Raw genomic sequence first — 25,761 nt, 5'->3', positions numbered from 1 at the left:
TTACGTTGATACATAGTTATGATCACAATTGATTTCCAGTGGGTCTTATAACCCATTCTACATGGTTGAACAAACAAGAACCCAAAAATAACATGGAGAAAGTCAATGGCAGGTGTTTGGTCTTCAACTTGGCAACATTGTTATAATAACTTAAGGAGCTTTTGGAAAATGCTAAGTTCAGAACACACCTGATACCAAATAAATGAGGCTATTTAGGGCGTGACTAAGAAATCATTGCATTCTATCACAGCTATGAAAATACTGAAGATATTATATAAACTAAATATTCCAATACCTCTTTGGGTGGTAGAATTGCCTTCTTCCCTTTCTTTTTATTTTTTTCATTTTTTTATTTTTTTATTAATTAAATTTTTTTTTTTTTTTTTGGCCAGTCCTGGGCCTTGGACTCAGGGCCTGAGCACTGTCCCTGGCTTCTTCCCGCTCAAGGCTAGCACTCTGCCACTTGAGCCACAGCGCCGCTTCTGGCCGTTTTCTGTATATGTGGTGCTGGGGAATTGAACCTAGGGCCTCGTGTATCCGAGGCAGGCACTCTTGCCACTAGGCTATATCCCCAGCCCTATTAATTAAATTTTGTTGACAAGGTGTTGTGCAAAAGGGGTACAGTTACATAATAGGGCAGTGAGTACATTTCTTGTGATATCTTACACCCTCATTTTTCTTTCCCTTCCCTAGATCAGGTAGGCATATATACAATACCCAGTGTGCCAAAAACATATACAGTAGCCACGTGGCGTACACCAAAGGAAATTCACCTAGAACTTTAAATATAACGTCACCAATAGAGTTTGCTTATCCTTGTCTTATATGATCATACATATATAGCTTTTGAGCTATTGTGATCCACTGAGAGGTCTATTTGAGACCTTTTTATGTTTAGTAGTTGTTTGGTTTTAGTTACATGATATAAGGTCGCTGACCCAAACCTGTGGGAAAAACCATTTGACAAGAAGTTTTTTGTTTTGCTGGTCTCTAATGTCTCTAATGTCTCTAATGGAGTCCACACACACACACCTTAACAGTCATATATCAAGGAGATCATGCCCCTTTGTTTTCTGTGTTCTAGGCTTGTCTCGCTCAACATTATTTGTTCAAGCTCTGACCATTTCCCTGTGAATACCAATATTTTATCATTTCTAATCGCTAGGTAGTATTCCATTGTGTATAGGTACCACATTTTTTGGAACCATTCATCTGTAGAAGGAAATGCCTTCTTCCCTTTCTAACTTTGTAGTTTTTTTTTTGTTTTGCTCAAGGCTAGCACTCTGCCACTTGAGCCACAGCGCCACTTCTGGCCATTTTCTGTATATGTGGTGCTGGGGAATCGAACCCAGGGCCTCATGTATATGAGGCAGGCACTCTTGCCACTAGGCCATATCCCCAGCCCAGTAGTTTTAAGCTTTTTATCCTGACTATGTGTGACTTATTAGGATGTGCACCTAATCAATGTACCTTGCGTTGGTAAAGATTAGCTTTAATGTTTGGAGAATGTAAGCAAAATAATGAGTAGTTTTCTCAGTACTTTTAAGTCTCTAGATGAGCCCAGAGGCTTGTGAATAAGTGGAAGAATATGGGCACTGGTGGCTCATGCCTGTAGTCCTAACTATTCAAGAAGCTGAGATCTGAGGATCACAGTTTGAAACTAGTCCTGACATAAAAGTCGGACAGTCTTTTATCTCCAATAAACTACTCAGAAAAAGCTGGAAGTGGCACTGTGGCTCAAGCACTAGCCTTAAGAACAAAGAGTTTCAGGGACAGCACTCAGACCCTTAGTACAAACCCCAGGGTAGGGGGTGGGGGGTGGAAAGGTAGAAGAACTGGAGCCTATAACAGAGCTAACAGTGATCTTGTTGACATAGAACCACTATCTCATAGAGCACATGACCACTGTGAATATTTGGTGAGTGGCATTTGCAATGGTGTCACATGAAAACCCTTCAGTTTATATCTCTTGTGGAATCATGAATATGACATAACAAATATTTCTTCTGCAATAAGCAGTCCCTTAAAATTTTTGACTAATGCATGAAGGTACAGTAGACATTGCACTTCAAAGTGAGCTGCCAAGGAGAAGATAAAATTTCAAAATAAATATCTGAAAAGCAGTGACAGAAGTCATCTCTCACACATACTAAAAACATAAAAGGGATAATGCACATGGAGTTTGTAGGGGGAAGGATTTTGGAGACTCATGTGGGACTGCAAGAAGATGCCCTTGAAGTGAATGGATGGTTTTAAGGAGATCACACTGATCGTAGAAGATGTGTGACTTTCAGTTTAAGAGTCTACACTGGTATCTAGCTCCTTTTATAAAATTCAGATGTGTTTGGAAGCTGATTGATGGTTTAACTGTGTATAAAGCAAGTGGATTTCCTTAGGACCAGATGTGGGCCATCCATGACATACAGCTAGCCAGGAAGCATCAGGAATCTTTCCAAGGGCCTTCCAGAAGGGGAATGAAGGAGGAAGCTGGCAGTGAATTACTGTGGTAGTGGATTCCTGGGTGCTTTGGGATTGGAGGAGCAGTTGTGCTTATGTGGTAGACATGGAAAGATAGGGATCCCCAGAAACAGCAGTTCTCACAAGAACAACAACAAAAAGCTCGGCAAAGCTATCCACTGACAAAAAAAGCTTGGCAAAGCTATCCACTGACAATACCAATCAAATTAAAGCTTTCTTGCCCTCTTTTCCTCTCTTCCCATCTCCCAGGCTCTGGACCCTGGAAGCCAAGATAGCCTTGAAGGAGAGATAAAGAGAAAGTAAGCACCTTCAGGCAGAAGAGAGAAGCTGACAGAGACTTGAAACAGTTTAAGTCAAGAAAGAGAAGAAAACTAACTTATCTCTGAATATCAATTCCAGGCTTGATCATTACTGGGGATTGAGAGAGTCTTAATCAGGAGAGAGGGAGAATGTACAATCCAAGGAACACTATGCTTTGCAATTATATCACAAGAATTGAGCCAATTGCTGGTGGCTCACACCTATTACCCTAGCTACAGAGGAGGCTGAGATCTGAGGACTGAGGTTCAAAGCTAGCCTGGGCAGAAAAGTCTATGAAACAATTATCTCCATTTAACCAGCAAAAAAAAAAAAAAAGATGAAAGTAGAACTGTGGCTCAAGTGATAGAGTGCCAAGTTTAATTGAAAAAGCTAAGAGACAAAATCCAGGCCCTGAGTTCAAGAGCCAGGACTGGCAATTTACACAAAATAACCTATTAATTACACCAAAGATGGTCTTGAATATGCATATCCTTTTACTCTATCATTGCACCCTAGAGAAGAGCTGCTGTAGCTTTGAAAAATACATTTTGTTTGTTTTCTTAAGTTTTCAGAATAAGAGATATTTATCTTAGCTCTGGACATGTCACTCTGAGGCTTTCTTGGTTAGGTAAAACTAAGGAAGGATAAGGACTCCATTACCCTATAACTAAGATATACTAAGACATTCATTCCCAGAGGGGGGTTAATAATAGCCCATGCCAGCTTTATGAATTAGAAATGCCAAGAGGTATATTGAAGACCAGGATCAAGCAGCAAATTTGTCAATCAAAACATTAAAATAAATTGACTATGCAAATCCTACAAAGTGCAAGTGTGCTGCTCATTAAATGCCAAAACCTGGAGCTTGGGTCCAGCTCATGGTGACATAGAATGGGGTCTCTGCCTTGTAGAAGTGCTAAGGTTGAGTTTCTGCTCCAGCTCAGCATAAAACTCCAGTACTTTCAGAGACATCTTACCTGTGTAGCAGTTTTTACTGCGTAGCCTATCTGGTGGACAGTATTGATCCAAGGCCTTGGGATTTCTATTTTTGGGGTACAACCAGTTCCAGTGCCATCTTACCATCCATGTGGGCTCTAAGCGACAATGATCCCACAGCCTTATTGTGTCCCATTCCCCCACTGGGGGACAGGATGTCTTATGTGCTGTAGGAGTGGCTGCATGTGTACTCAGGAAAGGCATTCTGACCACTATAGGCAGTGTCCCATAGAGTGGGAAATCCACCTGCTAAGACACGCTCTTAGCTGTTCTTTGGGTATGGTAGCCCTCCACTACAGCTTCCTCTCCCACCCAAAGCTAGAGTCCACAGTGCAGCCACCTTACTACAGGGTCAGGACATTGAGGCACCAAGGCCCCAGAGCTGGACCTGGGACTCCTCCTCTCAAGTCATTGTAAGATGTGATGTTGCTGGATGCAGGAAGCTGGGGAGGGCTTGGATAATTGCAGGGAGATAGGCTAGAATTCCTGACTGCTCTCTAAGGATTCACATCATTTACTACAAGACCACGTTGAGGCACCTGCTCTCTAGAACGGGTGCTTAACATGCTCTTACTTTCTAAGGCAGTGTTTCTCAACATTGGCCCCACTGAATTCTAGACTCCTGAGATGTTTGGATTCATTGTTTTGCTGTAAGCATTCTTTTTTTTTTTTTTTTTGCCAGTCCTGGGGCTTGAACTCAGGGCTTGAGCACTGTCCCTGGCCTCTTTTTGCTCAAGGCTACCATTCTAGCACTTGAGCCATAGCGCCACTTCCAGCTTTTTCTGTTTATGGGGTTGGTGTTGAGGAATTGAACCCAGGGTTTCATGCATGCAAGCACTCTACCACTAAGTTACATTCCCAGCCATCTGCTGTAAACATTCTACTACTAGCTCTCATGATTGCATGTGCACACACATACATGCACACATGCATGTACACACACATACCACATCACACACCACACATAAATGCGATAGTTATAAAACTAAAATGATCTGCATATAAGCTGAGGACTTAATTCAGTACTTAAGCTCTTGACTAGCATGGACAGGACCTTGGATATAATACCCAGCACCGCAAAAAAGAAACCCCAAACCAAACCAAAACTACTAAACATAAAATACTTTCCAGATGTTGTTCAATGTCCCCTGACTACAGGGTAACATTACTCTATGGTTGAGAGCCATCGATCTAAGATGAGAACCTCTGATTTAGTAACTATCTTTAAGTGTGTGATTCCGCTATTCTACTATCCATAAGATTTCTTCCTGTTTCACACGTGTCTATTTTCAGTCATTTCTCTACTCCTTTGTGATTTGATGTGACCCTTTGTGATTCAATGTGACTGCTCTTTGGTTCAGAATTGATTTTCTTGGCTCAAAATTGATTTCTTCCATGGCTGACGGAGATGAACTTGGCTTAGAGTATGTAGGCTCTTGAGTGAATAACACCTTTACAGAGCTAATTGGGAGGCAAAAAGTAAAAAATAAAATTAAATAGGAAACATGGGTAGGCCACATATCCTTATGGCAAGCCATAAATCTAGCTTCTCAGAAGGCTAAGATCTGAGGACTGATTTTTCAAGCCAGCCCCAAGAGAAAAGTCTGTGAAACTCTTATCTCCAATTAGCCAGCAAATAGACAGAAATGGAGCTGTGGCTTAAGTGGTAGAGCAAAAAAGTTAAGTAACAGCATGCAGGCCCTGAGTTTAAGCCCTAATGCTGGCGCATGCACACATGTTCCCGTGCACGGGCACACACACACACACACACACACACACACACACACACACACACACACACACACACACACACAAGCATCAAGCCCATTAACTCAGGAATTCCCAGATAAATATTTTTTAGCCTTCTATTTTTTTTCCATTTTAATATCTCTCACTATTATTGTGAAATGCAAACACATAGAAAAGAATGAGACATTCACATATCAGCCACATAAACTTAACTAATATTAACACTTTGCCAGATTTGTTATCAAGCATTCTTTTTCTTTTAAGGATAGAAAACACCACTAACACAGAGTCTTTCAATTCCAGTAGGCTCTTTCCAACTCAGAAGTAATTACCATCCGGAAGCTGATCATGTCGTTTCACCCTTCCCTATCGCTTTATTTTTATTTTACTTTGTGTGCATAAATTTTCCAATTCTATATACAATATTGTTCTCATTTTTTTGTGTGGATATTATTTTTCACACAACATTGCTTTTGAGTAGCTAAACATTGTGTTAAGGACATCCATCCCTTGATATTCCATTGATTTAGAATTTTAAGAACAGCCATCCCTTGGTATCCATGACAACTTGTCCAAGAACCACTGCTCTCACCTATTCTATCCTCCACAGAACCCCAAATTCCTGCGTGCTCAAGCCCCCAATATAAGATAGCATAGTATTTGCAAAAACCCTATGCACATCCTCTTGCATACTTTAGACAGTGCTAGATTATTTACAGTACCTAATACAACACAAATGCTATGTAGGTACATAGTTGTTATACAGTACTGTTGAAGAAATAATGAGGAGAAAAATAGACTGACTACAGATATTCAGGTGCAATTCTTATTTTAAAAAAAAAATTGCCAGTCCTGGGGCTTTGGACTCAGGGCCTGAGCAGTATCCCGGGCTTCTTTTTGCTCAAAGCTAGCACTCTGCCACTTGAGCCACAAGCACCACTTCTGGCTTTTTCTATTTATGTGGTGCTGAGGAATCAAACCCAGAGCTTCATGCATACAAGGCAAGCACTCTACCACTAAGCCATAGACCCAGCCCCCAGATGCAATTCTTTTATTTGTTTTTTTCTTGGCTGGTCCAGGATTTAAATTCAGGGTCTGGCACTTGCTCAGCTTGCTTGCTGTATTGAAGTTTTACTGTATGGGGCATACCTCCAGTGTGGCTTTTTAGAGATAGTCTCATAGACTCTCTGCCCAGGTTGTCTTCAAACTGTGATCTTCCAGATCTTAGCCTTCTAAAAAGCTGGATCTATAGGCATAAACCACTAGTGCCTGGCCTACAGTTGACCAGATCTGCAGATAGGAAGCTCATGGATTCTAAAAGTTCATTGTGTGAGTAAAAAGCTCCAATTTTTACATGGATACAATTATTCTAAAAGCCTATTCAGTATTTATAATTATTTACCTCAAATTTAACTAAGCATTTTATATTTATTATTTACAATATCTGAAAACTTTTATTGAGGCAGTAAAAAAAAACAACAACTGTTTTTTGAAAAGCTCCTTCAGTAGTAATTCTTAGGTACATCATATAAAGATGCTTAGTAACCAGAGTGCTCTTTTGTCATGAGGAAAATTACTATGCCTCCAATTACCGTACAAGTAAGGTTATGTCACTTCTTACTAAGGTCTGACACTGACAGTAGAATTGTCCATCTAGAGAGGATTTTGAGTTCCTGGAAGCAGTCACATGCTTTACACTGCAGAAGGGCCAGTTTTGCAATGTGCAGTGGGCAGCAGGAAGAACTTTTTGTTCTGAGCCTCTCCAGCCTTTCAGTTTCTGGCTCTGCTTGTGTCTCTGTGTGCTGACACCAGGAAGTCTGGTTAAAAAGTTGCTAATGACTAGGCAGGAAGGCAATGTTTTCCTTGTTTTCTAAAACAGGGACTTGCAGAGTCTAACAACCAATCATTTGGTAAAGAAACATTGCCACCTAGCAGCAGAGTTAAGTATTTTCTTCAGGCTGCAGACAAAGGATTGAGTTCAGATGTACCTTTTCAAGTGCACAGATTCATAAGTTTGGGTTTGGTAGCTCTTTACTTACCATTCAGTGTGTAAGCTTTAGAAAAAATGCTTGGAGGAAGAGCCTTTTCCCAGGAAATCTTGGGTCTGTAAGAAAGCAAGTCTTGCAAAAAGGACAGCAAAGTAAGAATGGATTCCCTTTTATATACACAGCTCAGGATGAAGTTAAACTAAGCAAAAGAAAATAGAATTTGATGAAATTAACATTTTTCCCAAAAACTATATGGCTGAAATTCACGTCTTTTGCAGTTTATAAAAGGTCTGAATTTCTGATATATGCATAAGAGAACAAAAATGACCAAATTGCCAGACACCAGTGGCTCATGTCTATAATCCTAGGTACTCAGGAGGTTGAGATCTGAGAATTGTGGTTGAAAACCAGCCTAGGGAGACAAATCAAGAGACTCTTATCTCTAACCAGCAAAAAGCTTTAAGTGAGGCTGTGGGTTAAGTAGTAAAGCACCAGCCATAAGTGAAAAATTCAATTGAAAAATGAGGATCTGAGTTCAAGCTCCAATACTGGCAAACACACACACACACACACACACACACACACACACACACAATTGTCAATAATTAATACATAAAATCTCATATATAAGGGAAGCATTGATTTTGGCTTCCCTCTGAGATTATAGGTTCCACTAATGCTTCCTAAGTCCAGCTAATTGTGTCATCTTCAAACCCTTTCCAGGCAGGTTCACAGGCTTGTGGTTTCACATGTGTGTTTCCCATAATAGGGAAAATCTTATCATCATGTAGACAAACTATGTAGCCAGAAACTTTCAAAGCATTATGATTTCATATCTTGTCTTCCTCTTCATTTTTTTCCTTGTTTCTTCTTCTTTTCTTTTTTCCTCTGTAAAGGAGCTGTGGTTAGTTTAAAAATAAATAGAAAGTTTTTTTCATGGTCACTTCTGACTGTATCACATATTTTACAGATAGGCCCCTGTGAGCTGTGGCAACAGGATTAGTTTGCTGTATAAAAATATACTGTCTTAGGCTGGGAATATGGCCTAGTGGCAAGAGTGCTTGCCTTGTATACCTGAAGCCCTTGGTTCGATTCCTCAGCACCACATATATACAAAAAGGCCAGAAGTGGCACTGTGGCTTAAGTGGCAGAGTGCTAGCTTTAAGCAAAAAAGAAGCCAGGGACAGTGCTCAGGCCCTCAGCCCAAGCCCCAGGACTGGCAATAAATAAATAAATAAACACACACACACACACACACACACACACACACACACACACACACACACACACACACTGTCTCAGGCTGGGAATATGGTCTAGTGATAGAGTGCTTGCCTCATATATATGAAGACCTGGGTTTAATTCCTCAGCACCACATACATAGAAAAAGCCAGAAGGGGCGCTGTGGCTCAAGTGGTAGAGTGCTAGCCTTGAGCAAAAAGAAGCCAGGGACAGTGCTCAGGCACTGAGTTCAAGTCCCTTCTCTTCTGCCTTCTTTTGTGATCCTGAAGATTGAACTTGGGTCCTCTCATATGCTAGGCAATTGCTCAACCTTTGAGGTATACCCCAGCTAGAACTTGTCTATGCCTTAGCATCTTCGGAGAAAAAGATCCAGGCACAGTTGAATTATACTTTTAAAGATAACTTTAGAAATCACAGAAACTTACTGTGCTGGGTTGTACTGTGTCTGCAAAACAAACAAACAAACAAAAAAAACAATGTTTGAATCCAAACCATTCCCCTCCACCTCTGAAGAGGACCTTATTTGGAAATCAGAACTTTGTAATTGAGTTAAGACGAGGTCACATTGGATTAGAATGGGCCCTAATCCAATGACTACCTTCTAAGAAGAGGAAAATGTGGACATAGGATTCCCTGAGGGGGAAAAAAAAGGACATGTGACAATAGATGATCTATAGGCTAAAGAAGGCCAATATGGCTATCACCAGAACTTGAACTTGGGGCCTGAGTATGGTCCTTCAGCGTTTGTGCTCAAGACTAGTGTTCCACCTCTTGAGTCACAACTCCATTTCTGGCTTCTTTGGTAGTTAATTGGAGATAAGAGTCTTACGGGCAGGCTGGTTTTGAACCACAATCCTCAGATCCACAGCCTCCTGAATAAGTAGGATTACAGGGGTAAGCCACCAGCACCCAACTTGTCTTTTCTCTCTTCATGGTACTGAGAAATAAATCCAGGGCCTCATCCATGCTGGGTAAGCACTCTACCACTGCACTAAAGTCCCAGCCTGAAGTTTCAGCATATTTTTAATGGGATGTTGGAAAGCTACTGAGGTTAGAATCCTCTTCTTACTAATGGAGTGAGTAAAGGTTTATCAGGGGAATCCATATTTTCAATGCAATAATAGCTGAAAACAGGTGTTTTTTTTTTAAATGTATGTCTACAAAGAATTCCTTGGACTGGACATTCGCTCATGGCTTATGTCTGTAACCCTGGCTATGTAGGAGTCTGAGATCTGAGGATTGCCCTTTAAAAACAGCCTGGGCAGAAAAATCCCTAACTCTTATCTCCAACTAACCACCCAAAAGCAGGAAATGGCGGTGTGGAGGTATGACAAAGATGGCAGAGCCCTGGTCTTGAGCAAAATAAAAAATAACAACAACAACAACAACAAAAAACAAACCCCAAAACAAGTAACAATGTGAGGTCTTAAGTTCAAGCCCCAGTACTTGTACTCTGCTCTCCCCTCAAAAAAAAAAAAAAAAAGCATACTTTGAATGGATGTCAGTGATCCTCAAATTTTTATTTTGGGGTGAATTTTTGAATTTATAAGTATAAATTTAATCATAATTTTAAAACAGCTTTATCGAGCTACAATTCACATAAATTCACATACCTTAAGTTTTGTCTGTTTAGTATCTATTATTCAATGGTGGTTAGAATATTCAGAGTTGTGCAATCATCACCACAAAACAATTTTAGAAGCTGTTTGGTTTTTTGTCAGCCCTGGGGCTTGAACTCTGGGCCTTGGTACTGTCCCTGAGCACCTGAACCACAGCTCCATTTCGTTTTTTGTGTTAACTGGAGATGAGAGTCTCAAGGACTGTCTTGCCTAGGCCGGCTTCTAACCTTGATCCTCAGTTCTCAGCCCCTTGAGCAGCTACTATAGGCATGCCAGCAGTTTCAGATTGTTATATTTCCTGTTGAATTTATTCTCCATTCTTCCACCCCTTTCTGCCCTAAGCAATTTCCCTATTCTTAGCAGTTCCTATATATGAAATCTTATAATGTATATTATATCATGAGTGGCTTCTTTCGCATTGCACAATGTTTTCATGGTTCATGCATGTTATAACATATATCAGTGTTTAATTTCCTTTTTATGGCCATCCAAAAATGTTATTCATTCATAAGCCAATTGACATTTTGGTTATTTCTAGTTTGGGTATTGTCAGTATATTTCTTTTCTGTTTTTCTTTTTTTCTCTTTTTTTTTTTTTTTGCCAGTCCTAGGGCTTGGAATCAGGGCCTGAGCACTGTTCCTGGCTTCTTTTCACTCAAGGCTAGCACTCTACTACTTGAGCCACAGCACCTACTTCTGGCTTTTTCTGTGTTTGTGGTGCTGAGGAATTGAACCCAGGGCTTCATGCATGCTAGGCGAGCACTCTACCACTAAGCCACATTCCTAGCCCCTTGTCAGTATATATCTATGCATATTCATATACAATATTTTGTGTGGACTTGGGTTTTAATTTCTCTTGCAATTCTGTAAGCTTGGGTGTTGTTTAAACATAGACTAAAGTATAGAACATTGAACATGAAAACAGAGCCAGAGCACACATGTTTTCATGGAGATTCATTCATTCACCAATTCATACATCAGGTTGACTATGTGTGTAACATCATGCTGGGGACTACACAGAGTGGAGATCCTAGCTCTTAGAGGGAGTTTTGATTCCTGTAAGCTAAGACACATGTGCTTTGGGGCAGTTTCAGACATGTTCTACCAAGCCATGTTCAAGTTCAGAGCAGAGAAGGAAACCACATCTTACTTGGGTTCTCACTGAAGTTTTCCCAGAGAAGTGGCATAGGTATGGTTCCTAGCTGGAAGGAAATGAAGATGAAGAAACAATTATACCTGTGAGGGCTTTTTAAAAGCCTATCGAAGTCAAATATGCAAAGACTTAGATATCAGTCTTAAAGAGTTTAGACTACATTTTTTTCAGCTGTGACAGTTATGGAAAATAGAACTTTGGGATTGGTAAGGGATATGAGGAGAACCTCAATGTAAAAAGGTATGCTTTTCTTTAAAGTATAAGATAAGAAATGTAACAGAAATGATATAATGCAAATAGGAGGAAGGGAGAACTAAGAGAGATGCTCTAAGGATAAACTGTCAAGTCTTGGCCATTAGTTGGTTATGTTGGTTGATTTACTCAGCAGATATTGTCAGCAACAGTGTTAGCCACTAAGGAGGAGAGAGTAGGCAAAGTAGATGTGGTCCTTTCCTCATGGCCAATGGTATTTGTTTATCTTAAAATGGATGTGAGGTAGGATGAAGGTTATGAATGAAAGTGGTGCTGTGAGAATCCATCTGATAGGTCAGAGAGGAAGGGAATGCTTCCTTGACAAAGTGGTGTGGTGGGCTGAGATAGAAGATGAGAAGAGGCTAGTGAGGTGTAGATTGAAAGGCAAGACATTCATAAGAGAGGACAGCATGGACCAAGACCCTCTATGAATAAGCAAGCTTGGAAGGAGGCCACAGTGGGTGGGATTTCTGTGAATGGAAGGTTCTGGGATACAACATGAGGCTGCAGAGCTGGTGTGTACCCTGGAAAGAGGATGTGGTGCCCTACACACTAGTGCTAGTGCTATTCCAAGTGTGAGTAAAATGAGATAAGGAGCTGTTTGTTAGTTTGGGTCTTTTTTTTTTTTTTTTTAGACTATAGGTAAGCTCATTGCATCTTATATCAAGGAAGTCTTGTGAATGACAAAAATACTTGGTAGGAAGCAGGAACTTGAGGTGTGTGTGTTAGGGGAATGAGGCCAAGGGGAAGGGAGGTAGACAATGAAGAAGAGTGGGAGAATTCAATCATAATATTCAATGTATATATGTGAAAATGGAACTAGGACAACTGAGGGCGTGAATGGGGTTGGGAAAGATGGAGGAGGATGATGGAAGGGATGACATTGATCAAGATGCATTGTACTCATAAACTGACATGTTGACTTGAAACCCTTTGCACAAAGAGAGAAAAAAAATGCCTGGTGAACTGAGCAGCATGTTTACTGAAGATGTAAGTTTTCATTCTGAGGCAAACTCTTTGATTCTGAGAACACTAACGGTGCTCAGCCAGCAGCCCACTGTGGACTCACATTAAATGGAGACCATTGTGAATATTTTTTCTGTATATGGAGAGCAATGGGAAATCACAGAAGGATTTGAAGAGTAGGTAGTGGAGGCCCCATTGTGGAACAGGAGTTGGGAGGCAGACAGAGTTAGAAGAAAGAAGGCAAGGAGTTTGTATGCTGTGCTAGAAAGAGGTGTTACGGGTGAGAGCCAGGTCACAGGATAAAGTCATGGCAACATGGTGAGAGTGGAGGAGCCATGGTGAATAGCTACATGCAAGAGAGAAGAAAAGAGAAGTGTGGTCAGATGCTGGTGGCTCACGCCTGTAATTCTAGCTATTTAGAAACCTGAGATCTGAGGATCATGGTTGAAAACTAGTCCAGGCAGGAAAGTCTGTGAGAGTCTTGTCTCCAATAACCATCAAAAAAGCCAGAAGTGAAGCTGTGGCTCAAGGGTTGGAGCAATAGCCTTGAGTTGAAATAGCTCAGGGACAGAACCCAGACCCTTGGTTCAAGCCGTCAACAAGCACAATAAAGAAAAATAAAGGAAAAAGAAATATGACAAGAAGTTTCAAAATAAGAGAGCGTATACTGTTAGCCAGACTGACATCTTATGCGACAGAATCCAACAAGACTCAGTGCTCTAGAAGCAGATGCCATGAAGATTAATGTTCGAGATGGGCCAATAGAAAGAAAAGTTGGTTGGGAAGCCAGGTACAATGATTCTGGGGTTTACTGGGAGTAGTGAATATGATACACTCTGATGTCATTTAACTACATTCTAATTAGCACCCCAAACTTCCCAAGTCAATGTTTATTTGGACTAACTGCCTACCATACCCCTAATTCTGCTTTCCTAATAAGTCACTCTTTACTATGTTCCTAATTAATCTTTGTGCCTCTTTTGCTGTATCTAGAGAATGAGCTTTGCTAATCTTAGGCATTGTATCCATAAACTAAGGAACATTTGGATTACCCCAATACTGGTAACAGTTAGAATGGTAAGAACTCAGTGGGTGGAAAAGGAATTCTATAAATGTAGTGTCTAGAGTGAGACTACAGGAGTCACTGTTCTAGAGACTAGATCCAAAGAAAAACTAATATTTTGGTTTTGTACCAGTCCTGGGGCTTGAACTCAGGGCCTGGACACTGTTCCTGAGATTCTTGCTCTAGGGTAATGTTGTACCATTTGAGCCATAGCTCTACTTCTGGCTTTTTCAGTATTAATTGGAGATACAGGTCTCATGGACTTTCTTGCCAAGACTGGCTTGAAACCATGATCCTCAGAGGTCAGCCTCCTGAGTAACTATGATTACCGGCCTGAGCCACTGGTGCCTGATTAAAATTAATGTTTTAAAACAGATTTTGAATGTCCAAAAGATTTCTCTGCCTAGGGCATTAGCTACAAGATATTAACAGATGCTCTTCTGATTTGTTGAAGTAGAATAATTTTAAAACCCAAATAATTTCTTTATATGCATCCAAAGCTTTAAGATATCATAAAACATTGAAATTGCAGTTCAAATATAAGTATCTTCATTTGAAACAAAGACAAAAAGATAATGCCTAGGGCACAGAAAGTACTAGTTAAAGGTATTAGCCATCATCTCCAGTACAAAACAAAGTGACTCATAGTAAACAAAAATGAATAAAGTCCTGAATCCTAGGAATATGTCACCATTGGCCAATAACAGTTTAAGCTACAGAAATTAAGAGGCATTTTTGTGGAAATGAATACAGATATGAAAACCATACCACTGCTTATTGACTGTAGTCCCTGTGCGGAATGCTGTAATCACACAGTCCTCAGGAAGTAACAGTCTTTTAAGACTGAAACAGGCCGTGTTATCTCACTAGAGATCACTTTGTTTCTAAGGTAAAGCATTTTCATACAAAACTTAATATTATAATAAAAATCTAAACACTTATAATTGAACTTTCTTATCACTAAGTGAATTCTAAGTTTATTTTCATTAGCTATTACACTGAACATGGTTTAAAGAAAGATTTCCTCAAATTTACTACATTAACCCAAGCACTAGTGGGTCATACCTATAATCTTAGCCATTTAAGAAGTTCAGATCTGGAGGATCATAGTTCTAAGCTAGCCTGGGCAGAAATGTCTGTGAGACTCCATATTCAAAATAACCAGAAAAAAGCAGGCTTGGAGTCATGGATCAAGCAATGTGGCTAGCAAATGGAGGCCCTGAGCTCAAGGCCTACACTGGCAAAATAATCACTACTATCACTTAAGAGTCACCCTCCAGAACATATTTGTATTTTAATTTATATTAAAAATTAATACCAACTGAAAATAATAATGAAACTAAACTCTTGCTTTGCCTGCTCCAAACAGGAAAACAACAAGAACAACTAAAGCCCAGCAGGGTGAGACTGGAAGATAGGGAGATGGTGGCTAGCTTGGGCTGCTTAGCAAGATCTAGTCTCAAACACAAAAAACAGCCAAGTGGTGGGTGTCTCACACCTGTAATCCTAGCTACTCAGCCCAGACAAGAAAGTCTTTGAGACTCTTTATCTCCAATTAATCACCAAAAAGACAGAAGTGGATCTGTGGCTTGAGTGGTAGAGCAAAAAAGCTCAAGGACGGCAAACAGGCCCTGAGTTGAAGCCCCAGGACTAGCAAACACACATACACCCCCAAACAAAAACCCAGATGCATCTGGAGCGGCTTGTAAATTTGGGCAATTCTGCATCTAAAGGTTGTCATTGCAAGGTTATACAGCAGTTGAATACTTGCCAAGACTCTATCAATGACTAGACCCTGTTTTTAAACCGCATTGCTGCCTGGTGCTGATGGCTCACCAGCTACTCAGGAGGCTGAGATCTGAGAGGACTGCGGTTCGAAGCCATCCTGGGCAGGAAAGGCCTTTATCTCCAAATAATCACAAAAAGCCAGGAGTGGAGCTGTAGGTCAAATAGTGGAGGGCTAGCACAAGAAAGTTCAGGGACAGCTGGGCACCGGTGGCTCAAGCCTATAATCCTAGCTACTCAGGAGGCTGAGATCTGAGGATGGCAGTTCAAAGCCAGCCCGTGGAGGAAAGTCCATGAGACCCTTATCTCCAAAAAACTACTCAGAAAATCGGAAATGGCGCTGTGGCTCCACTGGTAGAGCACTAGATTTGAGCTGAAGAACTGGGACAGCACCCTAGGCCCAGAGTTCAAGCCCCACAACCACAAAAAGGAAAAAAAAAAGTTCAGGGACAATGCCCAACCACCGAGTTCAAGGTCTAACTCCTCCGCCTTCCCCGTCCTCGTTATCCATAACTCATTTTCATGCAAACCCATCCGTAAACCCTTTAGGGATAACTCCACATCCCCACATTCCAACCACTTACCCACTACAGGTGGACCCAGCCACCCGCCCCGCCCCGCCCCCGGGCCCAGGTCCCGCCCCCAAGAGGGCGTGGCCTGCGTGCTGCCGCACAGCCAGCGCGATGACGTCTACGCGCGCCGCTGCCCGCCGTAGCCCGCCTTTCAACTTGAAACGCGTCCCCGCGCTGCCTGGGGCGATGAGGAAGGCGCCAACGGCCCGGGCCGCAGGGTGGGAGGCGGCGCGGGGGCGCGGCGTCGAGGGCCAAGACTAACCCGGGAACAGTGGCCTGCGGCTTCTCACCGAGCGTGGTAGCGCGGGCCCTCGGCGCGTCTCTGCGGTTGGGGTCGCCGGCGGCCGGGGTCCGGCCATGATCGACTCGGTGAAGCTGCGCCGCGCCAGCGCGGCCGACTTCTTCTCGCACTACGAGTACCTGTGCGCGCTTCAGGACGCGGTGCCGCTGCCCGCCGTGCGCGCCTGCCTGCGGGAGGGCGTGCTGGACTTCCACGCCGACCGCCTCCGCCTGGCCGACTGGGCGCCGCTTCTCAGCACCCTCCGCGTCAACCGGGACCTGCCGCTGGTCGCCATCAAGAGCTCCTTCCAGCCGTGGCTCGGGGACACAGGTAGGGGGCGCCGCCTCCGGGGCCGCGACGGGTGCTGGGCGGTACACCGGGGCGGGGTGTGTGGGGGGGGTGCGAAGTGCTGGGTGCTAGATGCTGGGGGACTGGTGCCCGGTGCTGGAGGATGGGGCCGGTGTGCTGGATAACTGGGGGACAGGGACGAGGTGCATGCATGTTGGAGGACGCGTGCCTGGTGCTGGCGAACGGGTGCCCAGTGCTGGATGCTGGGGGGTGGGGGAGCCTGGGCCCTGGGAAGGTTCCCAAGCTAGGGGACGGGTGCTGGGTGCTGGAGAACTCGGGAACGGGGGACGGGTGCCCAGTGATGGGGAATGGGTGCGGGGAGCTGGATGCTGGATGCTGAAGGACTGGTGCCCGGTGGTGGGGACCGGGACGGAGTGCTGGATGCTGGAGGACGGGTGCCTGGTGACAGGGAATGGATGCGGATGCTGAAGGACTGATGCCCGGTGGTGGGGGACCGGGACGGGGTGCTGGATGTTGGAGGACGGGTGCCTGGTTGTGGAGGACGAGTGTCGGGTGCTGGTGCTGGATGTTGGAAGAGATGGCTGTCGGGTGCTGCGGAACTGCAAGTGCCTTAGACAGGTGTGCAGCCTGATGACCTGGGTCAGTCACTCAGACTCGGACTTCTGTCATCTGGGCTGTTAACATGGTCCATGTTGCAGGATGAACGCGCGATTCCTGTGTGTGATGATGTTGGATGCTGAGCACAACACAATGAGACGTCGTTAAACATCGGACAGATACTACCTGTTTGCCAGAATGACTACTTTTTGTTCCATACAGAATAAGTGATTAGGAAATTAATACATTCCAATCCTACTCCCCTTTTGCATTTTTAAGCAAGCTCTCTGCCACTTGAGACTTTTTTAAATTAAAAAATGTATTTGTTTATAAGAGGAAGTTTCTTGTTTTGTTGTTTTGCTGGCACTGGGGCTTGAACTCGGCCTGGGTACTGTCCCTGAGCCTTTTTAAGTTCAAGGCTAGTGTTCTACCACTTAAAAACCATATTTCCACTTCTGATTTATTGGTGGTAAATTGGAGGTGAAAGCCACATAGACTTCCCTGCCTAGTTTGGCTTCAAACCTCAATCTTTCAGCCCTCACCCTCCTGAGCAGCTAGGATTATAGGTATAAGCCACATGGCTTGCAAGAGTTTTCTAAAGGACTTTGCAAGTATAAGTGGTTTACAATGTAAGGTACTAAAATTGATGATTGCAACCATTTGGTTATTTGTTAAACAGATAAATCATAACACATTAAATGCTGTTATTTTTTTCTGCTGCCTAGCACACTTTGTACATCATTTGCTGAATCAGGCTGCAAGAGGCTCACATCTTTTTATTAGTAATCACTATACGAGAAAAGAAGATTTCGGTCCAAAGAGGTGGATGGGAAAAGCAAAGTAAATCTGAGTGTAGCCTAGGCTGTTGCAAAGGAACATTGGGTTGAACATTTTGGAGGCTTGTTCAGATGTCCTTGCAGTCCTTGGCAGATGGTTGATAGAAGAGTTGTAGAGATTTTAAGGACCCACACTTTGAAACTGACTCAAACCACAGCCAGGATAAGCAGCTCTGCTGGTTTAGGATGACCTCCCGGACTAAGTGCTTCTTCGTATTTTGTCTGTAATTACTCTTTCTTCTTTGAGTCTTCTGTAATCTCCTCCCACCCTAATTACCAGCTTAATGCAGATAAGTAGCGAACAGTTGAAAATGAAAAGGAAGAAAAAATATTTAAGATATTGACATTTCAGCTTCTGCCATTCAGGAACCCCCATACGTGTGTGTGTGTGTGTGTGTGTGTGTGTGTGTGTGTGTGTGTGTGTCTGTCTGTCTGTCTGTCCTGGGACTTGAACTCGAGGCCTAGGCCATGTCCCTGAACTTATGTACTCAAGGCCAGTATACTACCACTTTGAACCACAGCACCATTTCCAGCTTTTTGGTAGTTAATTGGAGATAAGAATCCCACAGATTTTTAAGCCTGAGCTGGCTTTGAACCATGATCCGCAGATCTGTCTCCTGAGTAGTGTGAGCCACTGATACCTTGCACAACTTTTTAAAATTAACATGTTGATATAGTTGGTTCTCATTTGAAGCTTATATATTTTCAAAGTCATCATGCTTTAATCCATTTATAACCACAAACTTGTGTTTTTAGTGCTTTCATGATTGTTCATGAATAAAGCCCATTGGCAAAACTTGTCACCCAGTGTATATGTTTCTAGCTTTTTTTTTTTTTTGTGGTACTTTGAATTTAGGGCTTCATCACTGCTAGGTAAGTTCTCTACCACTTATGCTGCATACCTACATTTGTGTGTGTATGTATATATATTTATACAAAGAAAGATAATTTATTTTTTAAAAAGTAGCGCGTAGATGTTTGAGGCAGCCTAGGGTTTCAATTCCAGGGCTTACCTTCTGATCTGTGGCAAGTTATATTTTGAACTATAATTTTCATACTTAGAAGAAGGCATTAAAACAATTCTTGTCAGTGGGTTATATGTGCGCAAAGTAGTCTGATACTGCAGAGCTTGGTCTGTTTCTGAAGGATCTCCTCACTTCTGCTGCAAGAGACTGCAGGCAAACATAAGCCTTAAATAAGTGCTGTGAAAGAAAAAGAAGTGAGTCCCGGGGCTGAGGATCCCAGAGAACCACAGGGCAGATCCAAAGAAGTTTTCCTGGAGGAAGGGCCATCTCTTCAAAACATGTGCAGAAGCCTGACATGTGATGGGAGGGAGGCAGCTTATGCAGAAGTCCTAGAATTCAAAAGAAATAGGGCAGGCTGGGGTACAGGGCTGAGAGAGTTGAAACTGGAAACCTGGTAAGTCAGATAGATGCATGTCCTTTCAAGGAGCTCAGTGTTTATCCTTAATGTCATGGAGAACCATTGAAGGATTTGATTTAGCAGCTCATTATGCTCCATGTGGAAAGGAAATTAAAGTAGGAAGAATGATGAGTGGTAATCCAACAACCCAAATTAGCATACTGATGTCGCTTAATATTTCTCACTGAATGTAAAGAAATATATTTATTGTACACCATGTCTCTTCAGATAGTCTTAGCTGAATCTTCTTCATCTCTTGCACTGAGGGCATCTAGACTGTTGGAAATTAACCTCCTTGCTCATCCTTAATTATGTTTTGCCCGTACTTTTGCAGAAGCTCCTAGCTGATTTTGCTGCCTCTTAACTTGATTTCTCAGTCCATCTGCCTACTTCAGTTCAAATGATCTTTCTAAAATGAAAAGATAGACTTCAATGCCTAAACTAACTCACAGGATTCACACTTATTGGTTGTAGAACTTCTGCCCTTCCTTCACAAAGGTACTGAAACCCAAGTTGTGCTCTGCCAAGCCTCCTGGGGCTTGTTAGTCCTAAGAAAGGGTGTGTTTGCTCATCTGGGTGAAGCAGATGCCTCCCTCTAGTCATTTCCTTTATCTAATTGGACTTTCAGTGGGTCCAATTACATAAATTGGTAACTGGACTCTGTGCCAGTGGTAACCCTAGTTCTTACTACTAATAAGATAAAAGCCAATTCTCTCTCTGGTTTGCCACAGCCTCTGAATTAACTCTTCTCTACTTGGGTGTAGTCATCTCACCTGCAGTATTCACAATGCTCAGCAGGTGTCTGGTTTAGGTGCCTTTGCCTACTTGCTCCTATTGCTAATCAATCTCCCAGCCCATTCCTGTTCTCATCTTTATGTACATGATTTGGGGTTTTGTATCTCATTGCTTTAAATTCCCATGTGCTTCCTTTTTAAGAATCTTAAGGACATGGTTCGTTTTTTTGCCTTAAAAAGCACAGAGCAGATGCTTTTTAAATGATAACCTGTATGATTGGAGTCACTAATTTGACAGTAGCTTTGCTTTAGGTTCTGACATAAACAGAGTTGGCCGAAGTCGTGTTCCTGCAATAAGATCCAAAGATGTGACCTTCCAGTTATGTAAAGCTCTTAAAGGCTGTTTGAATGCATCAAGTGTGCTGAGGAACCTAGAGCTAAATGGACTAATTCTGAGAGAGAGAGATTTAATTATTTTAACAAAGGTAAGCCTCTGATTTTCCTTTCAAACATTTGATAATTGATCGGGGCCTGGGGGGATACTCTGACCTTTGTAACTTTTTCCTTCTGTTATAGGGATTGAACAAATCATCTTCCTTAGTGCACCTGTCTCTTGCAAATTGTCCAATTGGAGATGGAGGTTTAGAACGTGAGTTAAATTTTGTGTAACACTTTTCCTCTCAGTCTGGCCTCATGTTTGCCCTTATGTCATGCTGATCAATCTCTGTGTGGACCTTTTTCTGACTGCTGCCTCTCTCAGGGTTGCCTCCTGTGCATGCTTAAACCTGGGTCTGTTTTCACTTATTGTCATGAAAGTGTGCCATGCTGAATAAATACCCTCTGGAGGTATTTTTCTAAAAGTGTGTTAAACCATATGCTAACCAAACGAACATACACTATCCACATAAACATAAACTGTTTTGGGGCTGGGGATATAGCCTAGTGGCAAGAGTGCCTGCCTCGGATACACAAGGCCCTAGGTTCGATTCCCCAGCACCACATATACAGAAAACGGCCAGAAGCGGCGCTGTGGCTCAAGAGGCAGAGTGCTAGCCTTGAGCGGGAAGAAGCCAGGGACAGTGCTCAGGCCCTGAGTCCAAGGCCCAGGACTGGCCAAAAAAAAAAAAAAAAAAAAAAAAAAAAACATAAACTGTTTTGGTATTCTGTTTTTGTGTTCATCTTTTAGGGTTTTTCTTTGGAAAATATTTTTTGGAAAAGGCAATAGCACTATGTAAAGATTTGGGGGAAAAACTATCATTATCCTTACATAAGTAGAACATCTGTAATGCAACTTTAATGTACTGTGATGTGTGTAAACAGTTATGGAAATATAAAAGGCCAGCCAGCCAGTGATTACTTGTGTATCTGTGTGTGTGTGTGTGTGTGTGTTACATTAAATGATCATAGAAGATGCCTGTTGTTTGGGGTCCTGAAGATTCATGTGTGTTCATTAGGTTTAGTGAACACAACATAGGAATGGTTTAAGAGAACAGAGTTTATATTCTTTTGCTGTTGTAGTTAGTGTCTTAGGTGTTTTTGAATAGAAATTAATATAACTCATTTATAGTTGACAAGTTGTTGATTGGTAATCAAGATGTATGTCATTGGAAATGAAAACAAAGAATTTTTAGGTTTTTTTCTCACAGGTGTCTCAAAAGATACATGATACTTTACTGTGAGGTTATTTCCAATATTCAAAATATTTAGTTTTAACAACTATATTAGGTACTTATCACTGTGAGCAAAATGTATGAGAGGACAACTTAAGGAGAGGTTAATTTATTTTGGCTCGTGATTTTCAAGGTTCAGCTCATGACCACTTGGCCCATCATGTTTAGTGGGAATGTGTGGTGGATGAGCTTCTTTACCCTATTGCTGACAGAAAGCAGAGACATGAAGGGGCCTCACAGATACATCCAAGAACCCTATCTTGATGGCCTCCTTCCTGCAGTTAGTTACCAGTTTCTAAAGTTTCCAGAATCTCCCAAAATAGTGCCACCAGTTGGGAGGCATTCAAAACATGAGCCATTTAATATTTTAAACAGTAACAGCAACTAATTTAATGTAGAATTAAATTGCTGCTGTAAATTGGAAAAACACTTTAAGACGCACCAATCCATTTGTTGTTTGGGAAGATCTTAGAGAGTAATTGCGAGAACATGTCTAAAACCCAGTGTAGGTAAGAAGTGCATAGATCAAAAGTGACCGGGCTCAGCAGAGTTTTCATCTGATTGTGTATCATTTTTCTTCTTCTTTTAGTTATTTGTCAAGGCATAAAGAACTCTATCACTCTTAAGACAGTCAACTTCACAGGGTGTAATCTGACATGGCAGGGAGCCGATCACATAGCCAAGATCTTAAAGGTGACTATGTTCAAAATTTTATAGAAATGTGTTAGGTGATTTAAACATATTAATAATTTGTTAGGAAATGACAATTACTTTTGTTTTAATTCATATAGTGATGAAAGTTTCAGTTTTATTACAAGAATATGGCCAGTGTTTAGCTTGGGTAAAAGTATGTGCTTAATCTTAGAAATACGGTATTTGAAGTATAAGGATGCCTTATGAGTATATTTTTCAGTTATTTAAAATGTAGCATTGAAAGAAACTTTATGTTGTAATCTTCAAATTAAAGGATTCAAATGGTAACTGCTGTCATTTATAAATAAATTTATAAATAAAATTCAATGAATGTAGTTAATTTATGACAAGTATATAGTGGTTGTGACTCCTTTAGTCCAAAAACTACTTGACAGTTTGACATGAAACCTGTCTTGTAGTTTGATGCTGTAGGTCAGAAATAGGGAAACTATGGCATATTGAACAAATCTACCCTATCTCCTCCTATTTTTGTACAGTTTGATGTACAAAAGCCAAGTCCAATTGTTCACATAGTAAATATGGCTAATTAAACCCTACTGTGAGGAGAGTTAAGCATTTGCAGAAGAAACTAACCCATAAAACTGAAAATGTTTACTTTGAGGCTTTTAAAAGTAAGTCCTCTGATTCTTGGGATAAATAGTGGTCAGGAGCATGAATTCTGAAGCCAGAGAGCCCAGATTGAAATCCTGGTTTACCCACCTACTATTTTGTTTACCTCTCTCCGCAAAATATAGAAAAAACCTACTTCATCCATCATTCTGAATGTGTAGTATATAATACGCACTATGTAAGTGTTTGCTGTTATTTCCTCTTGTTGCTCTAAACAGTTATTCCTAATAGAAAATTGATATTATAATTTTCCTTTTAAAGTGTCATGGCACAGTGGCTTTGAGTCTTTTGTTGTTCCAGCATACAGTATAATTTTTTTCTTTTAAAAGCAGTGTTCCCTGTCACAAAAAAACTTACTTTATGAATATAGAGAACTGATTATAGTCTTTAAGACAAATTAAACCATCCATTTCCTAAAGCATATCACACTGGCCTTGCTTTTTCAGGCTTCTAAAGCTGAGGTGCACTTCCTAAGAACTGTGTGAGATCCATTGGTTAAAACCCAAACCTGCATTTACTTTTTATGTCATTTAAAGAGTTCTGTTGTTTCTGTATAGTTTCTAGTGTACATAAAATATCTGTTCCAGAGTTTTATTTATATATATAATTTATTATTATAGTTTACTGGTAAATAAGATAATGTATTAAATTTATGTTTATTGGTGGGATGCTTGATCAGATGTTGGTGATCATGAGAGGACAGAATGATAGAATTAAGAATCAATTCTTTAATTTAACTGATGAGGAAAATAAAATTCTTGAAAGTTATGAGTTATCAGACTACACTAATCAGCAACAGATTAGTGACTAGGATCTCATAATCAGTAGCAGACTAGGATCTGTGTCACTTGTCCCCTAAACCAGAATCTGCTATTTAATGTACTGAAAGCAGCTGAATCTCAGAATAGTACTTGGAGAGAAAAAGAGGGAGAATAGAGGAAGGGAGGAGGGAAAATGTGTGTATAAAACACTGACATTGTCAGCCATACTTAGTTTCCTTTTAGGTTTCCTGCTCCTTATTCAAGCCTCTTAATTTCATACTATTCAATCTCTGAAGTATCAGACCATGAAAAGACATGAGGAGATCTGGGCTGAAAGTCTTCGCTATAGGACACCTGACCTCGACTGCATGGCTGGCTTAAGGCGTATCACGTTGAATTGCAATACACTGATTGGCGATCTGGGTGCACGTGCTTTTGCAGACTCTATTAATGAGGATTTATGGCTCCGAGGTAAGTTATATTAACTTCTAAATTTGAAAATAAAAAATTTTGGATATTAAATACATTTAACTCTTGGCAGATAATGTGTAAGATTTTTTCTTTTGCCAATCTTGGGGCTTGAACTCAGGGCCTGAGCACTGTCACTAGCTTCTTTTTGCTCAAGGCTAGCATTTTACCTCTTGAGCCACAGCACCACTTCTGGCTTTTTCTGTTTATGTGGTGCTGAGGAATTGAACGCAGGGCCTCATGCATGCTAGGCAAGCACTCTTACCACTAAGCCACATTCCTAGCCCAATGAGTAAGATTTTTGTGTACTAACACACGAAATAACTTGTATTTTTAAACCCTTACAAGTTACATATACTTCACATAGAAAATACTGAGCAAGTGAGACTATTCTACCAATAGTCAAAATACATATTGTTTGTTTTGGTATATTTTCAGCCTTATTTTTTTTAGTTGTAAAGGTGATATACAGAAGAATTACAGTGTCATTAGTCTTATTTCTAATAAACATATTTGTATACTTAGAGATTATAAAAAAGAATTATAATGTACTTAATATTTTGTAACCCTACTTTTCTACTTAATGATGAATCTTGTAGTGCTACAGTGTATTGATGCATAATAGTTAAATTCTCTGTTAAATTTAGACATCTCCATATTATAAGTGACTGTGCAGTACATAGCTTAGACATGCCTCTGAAAATTGGACTTACTTGTGTAGGACAAATTACTAAAAATGGAAAGACTTTAATACTTTTTCCCTTTGGTGGTACTGGGCTCAGCGTTTACTCAGGACTTCATGCTTACCAGTCTACCATGAGTCACAACTCACCTCTCCTTCCCTCCAAGTCCTTTGGCCATTAGGTTTGTTTTTTAGATAGCCAACTAACTTTGGCTAGGATAGCCTCAACCCTCCTACCTGTACTACAGAGCTCCAATTTAGCTGGGATTATTTGTTGCACCAACACACCACCTTCCTTTAGATAAATAGGGTATTTTCAGTTCTTCATGGTAATAAACAGCACTGCAATACACATCCTCACCCATCTTTGGTAATTTCCTTCAGATAAATTCTTGGAAGGAGAGTTGATGGATTAAAAGATTATGTTCATTTTAGGATTGTAGCTCCTTGTAGAATGCTTGCCTAGCACCACTACCACACATGCACACACCCAAGGAATCCACATTTTAAAGGCTTT

General features: G+C 41.2%; 1 protein-coding gene across 5 annotated transcripts in view; it reads left to right on the top strand.

Moving 5' to 3' along the window:
• The first annotated feature begins 16,313 nt into the window (after positions 1 to 16,313).
• Cep78 (centrosomal protein 78) overlaps positions 16,314 to 25,761 on the top strand; it is a 60,921-nt gene continuing 51,473 nt past the window's right edge. For all 5 annotated transcript variants that reach the window (XR_007208760.1, XM_048332008.1, XM_048331993.1 and 2 more), the window contains exons 1-5: positions 16,314 to 16,772; positions 20,653 to 20,825; positions 20,917 to 20,989; positions 22,600 to 22,703; positions 24,391 to 24,565. Coding sequence is in view for 4 of the 5 variants with exons in the window: in XM_048332008.1 (XP_048187965.1) it covers positions 16,520 to 16,772; positions 20,653 to 20,825; positions 20,917 to 20,989; positions 22,600 to 22,703; positions 24,391 to 24,565 (778 nt within the window). In the remaining variant the exon portion in view is untranslated. The remainder of the gene's footprint in view (positions 16,773 to 20,652; positions 20,826 to 20,916; positions 20,990 to 22,599; positions 22,704 to 24,390; positions 24,566 to 25,761) is intronic.

Source organism: Perognathus longimembris, chromosome 1, assembly GCF_023159225.1.
Source record: "Perognathus longimembris pacificus isolate PPM17 chromosome 1, ASM2315922v1, whole genome shotgun sequence".
Lineage (NCBI taxonomy): Eukaryota > Metazoa > Chordata > Mammalia > Rodentia > Heteromyidae > Perognathus > Perognathus longimembris.
Note: the sequence above shows the minus strand (reverse complement) of the source record. Positions and strands in the feature narration are given on the sequence as shown.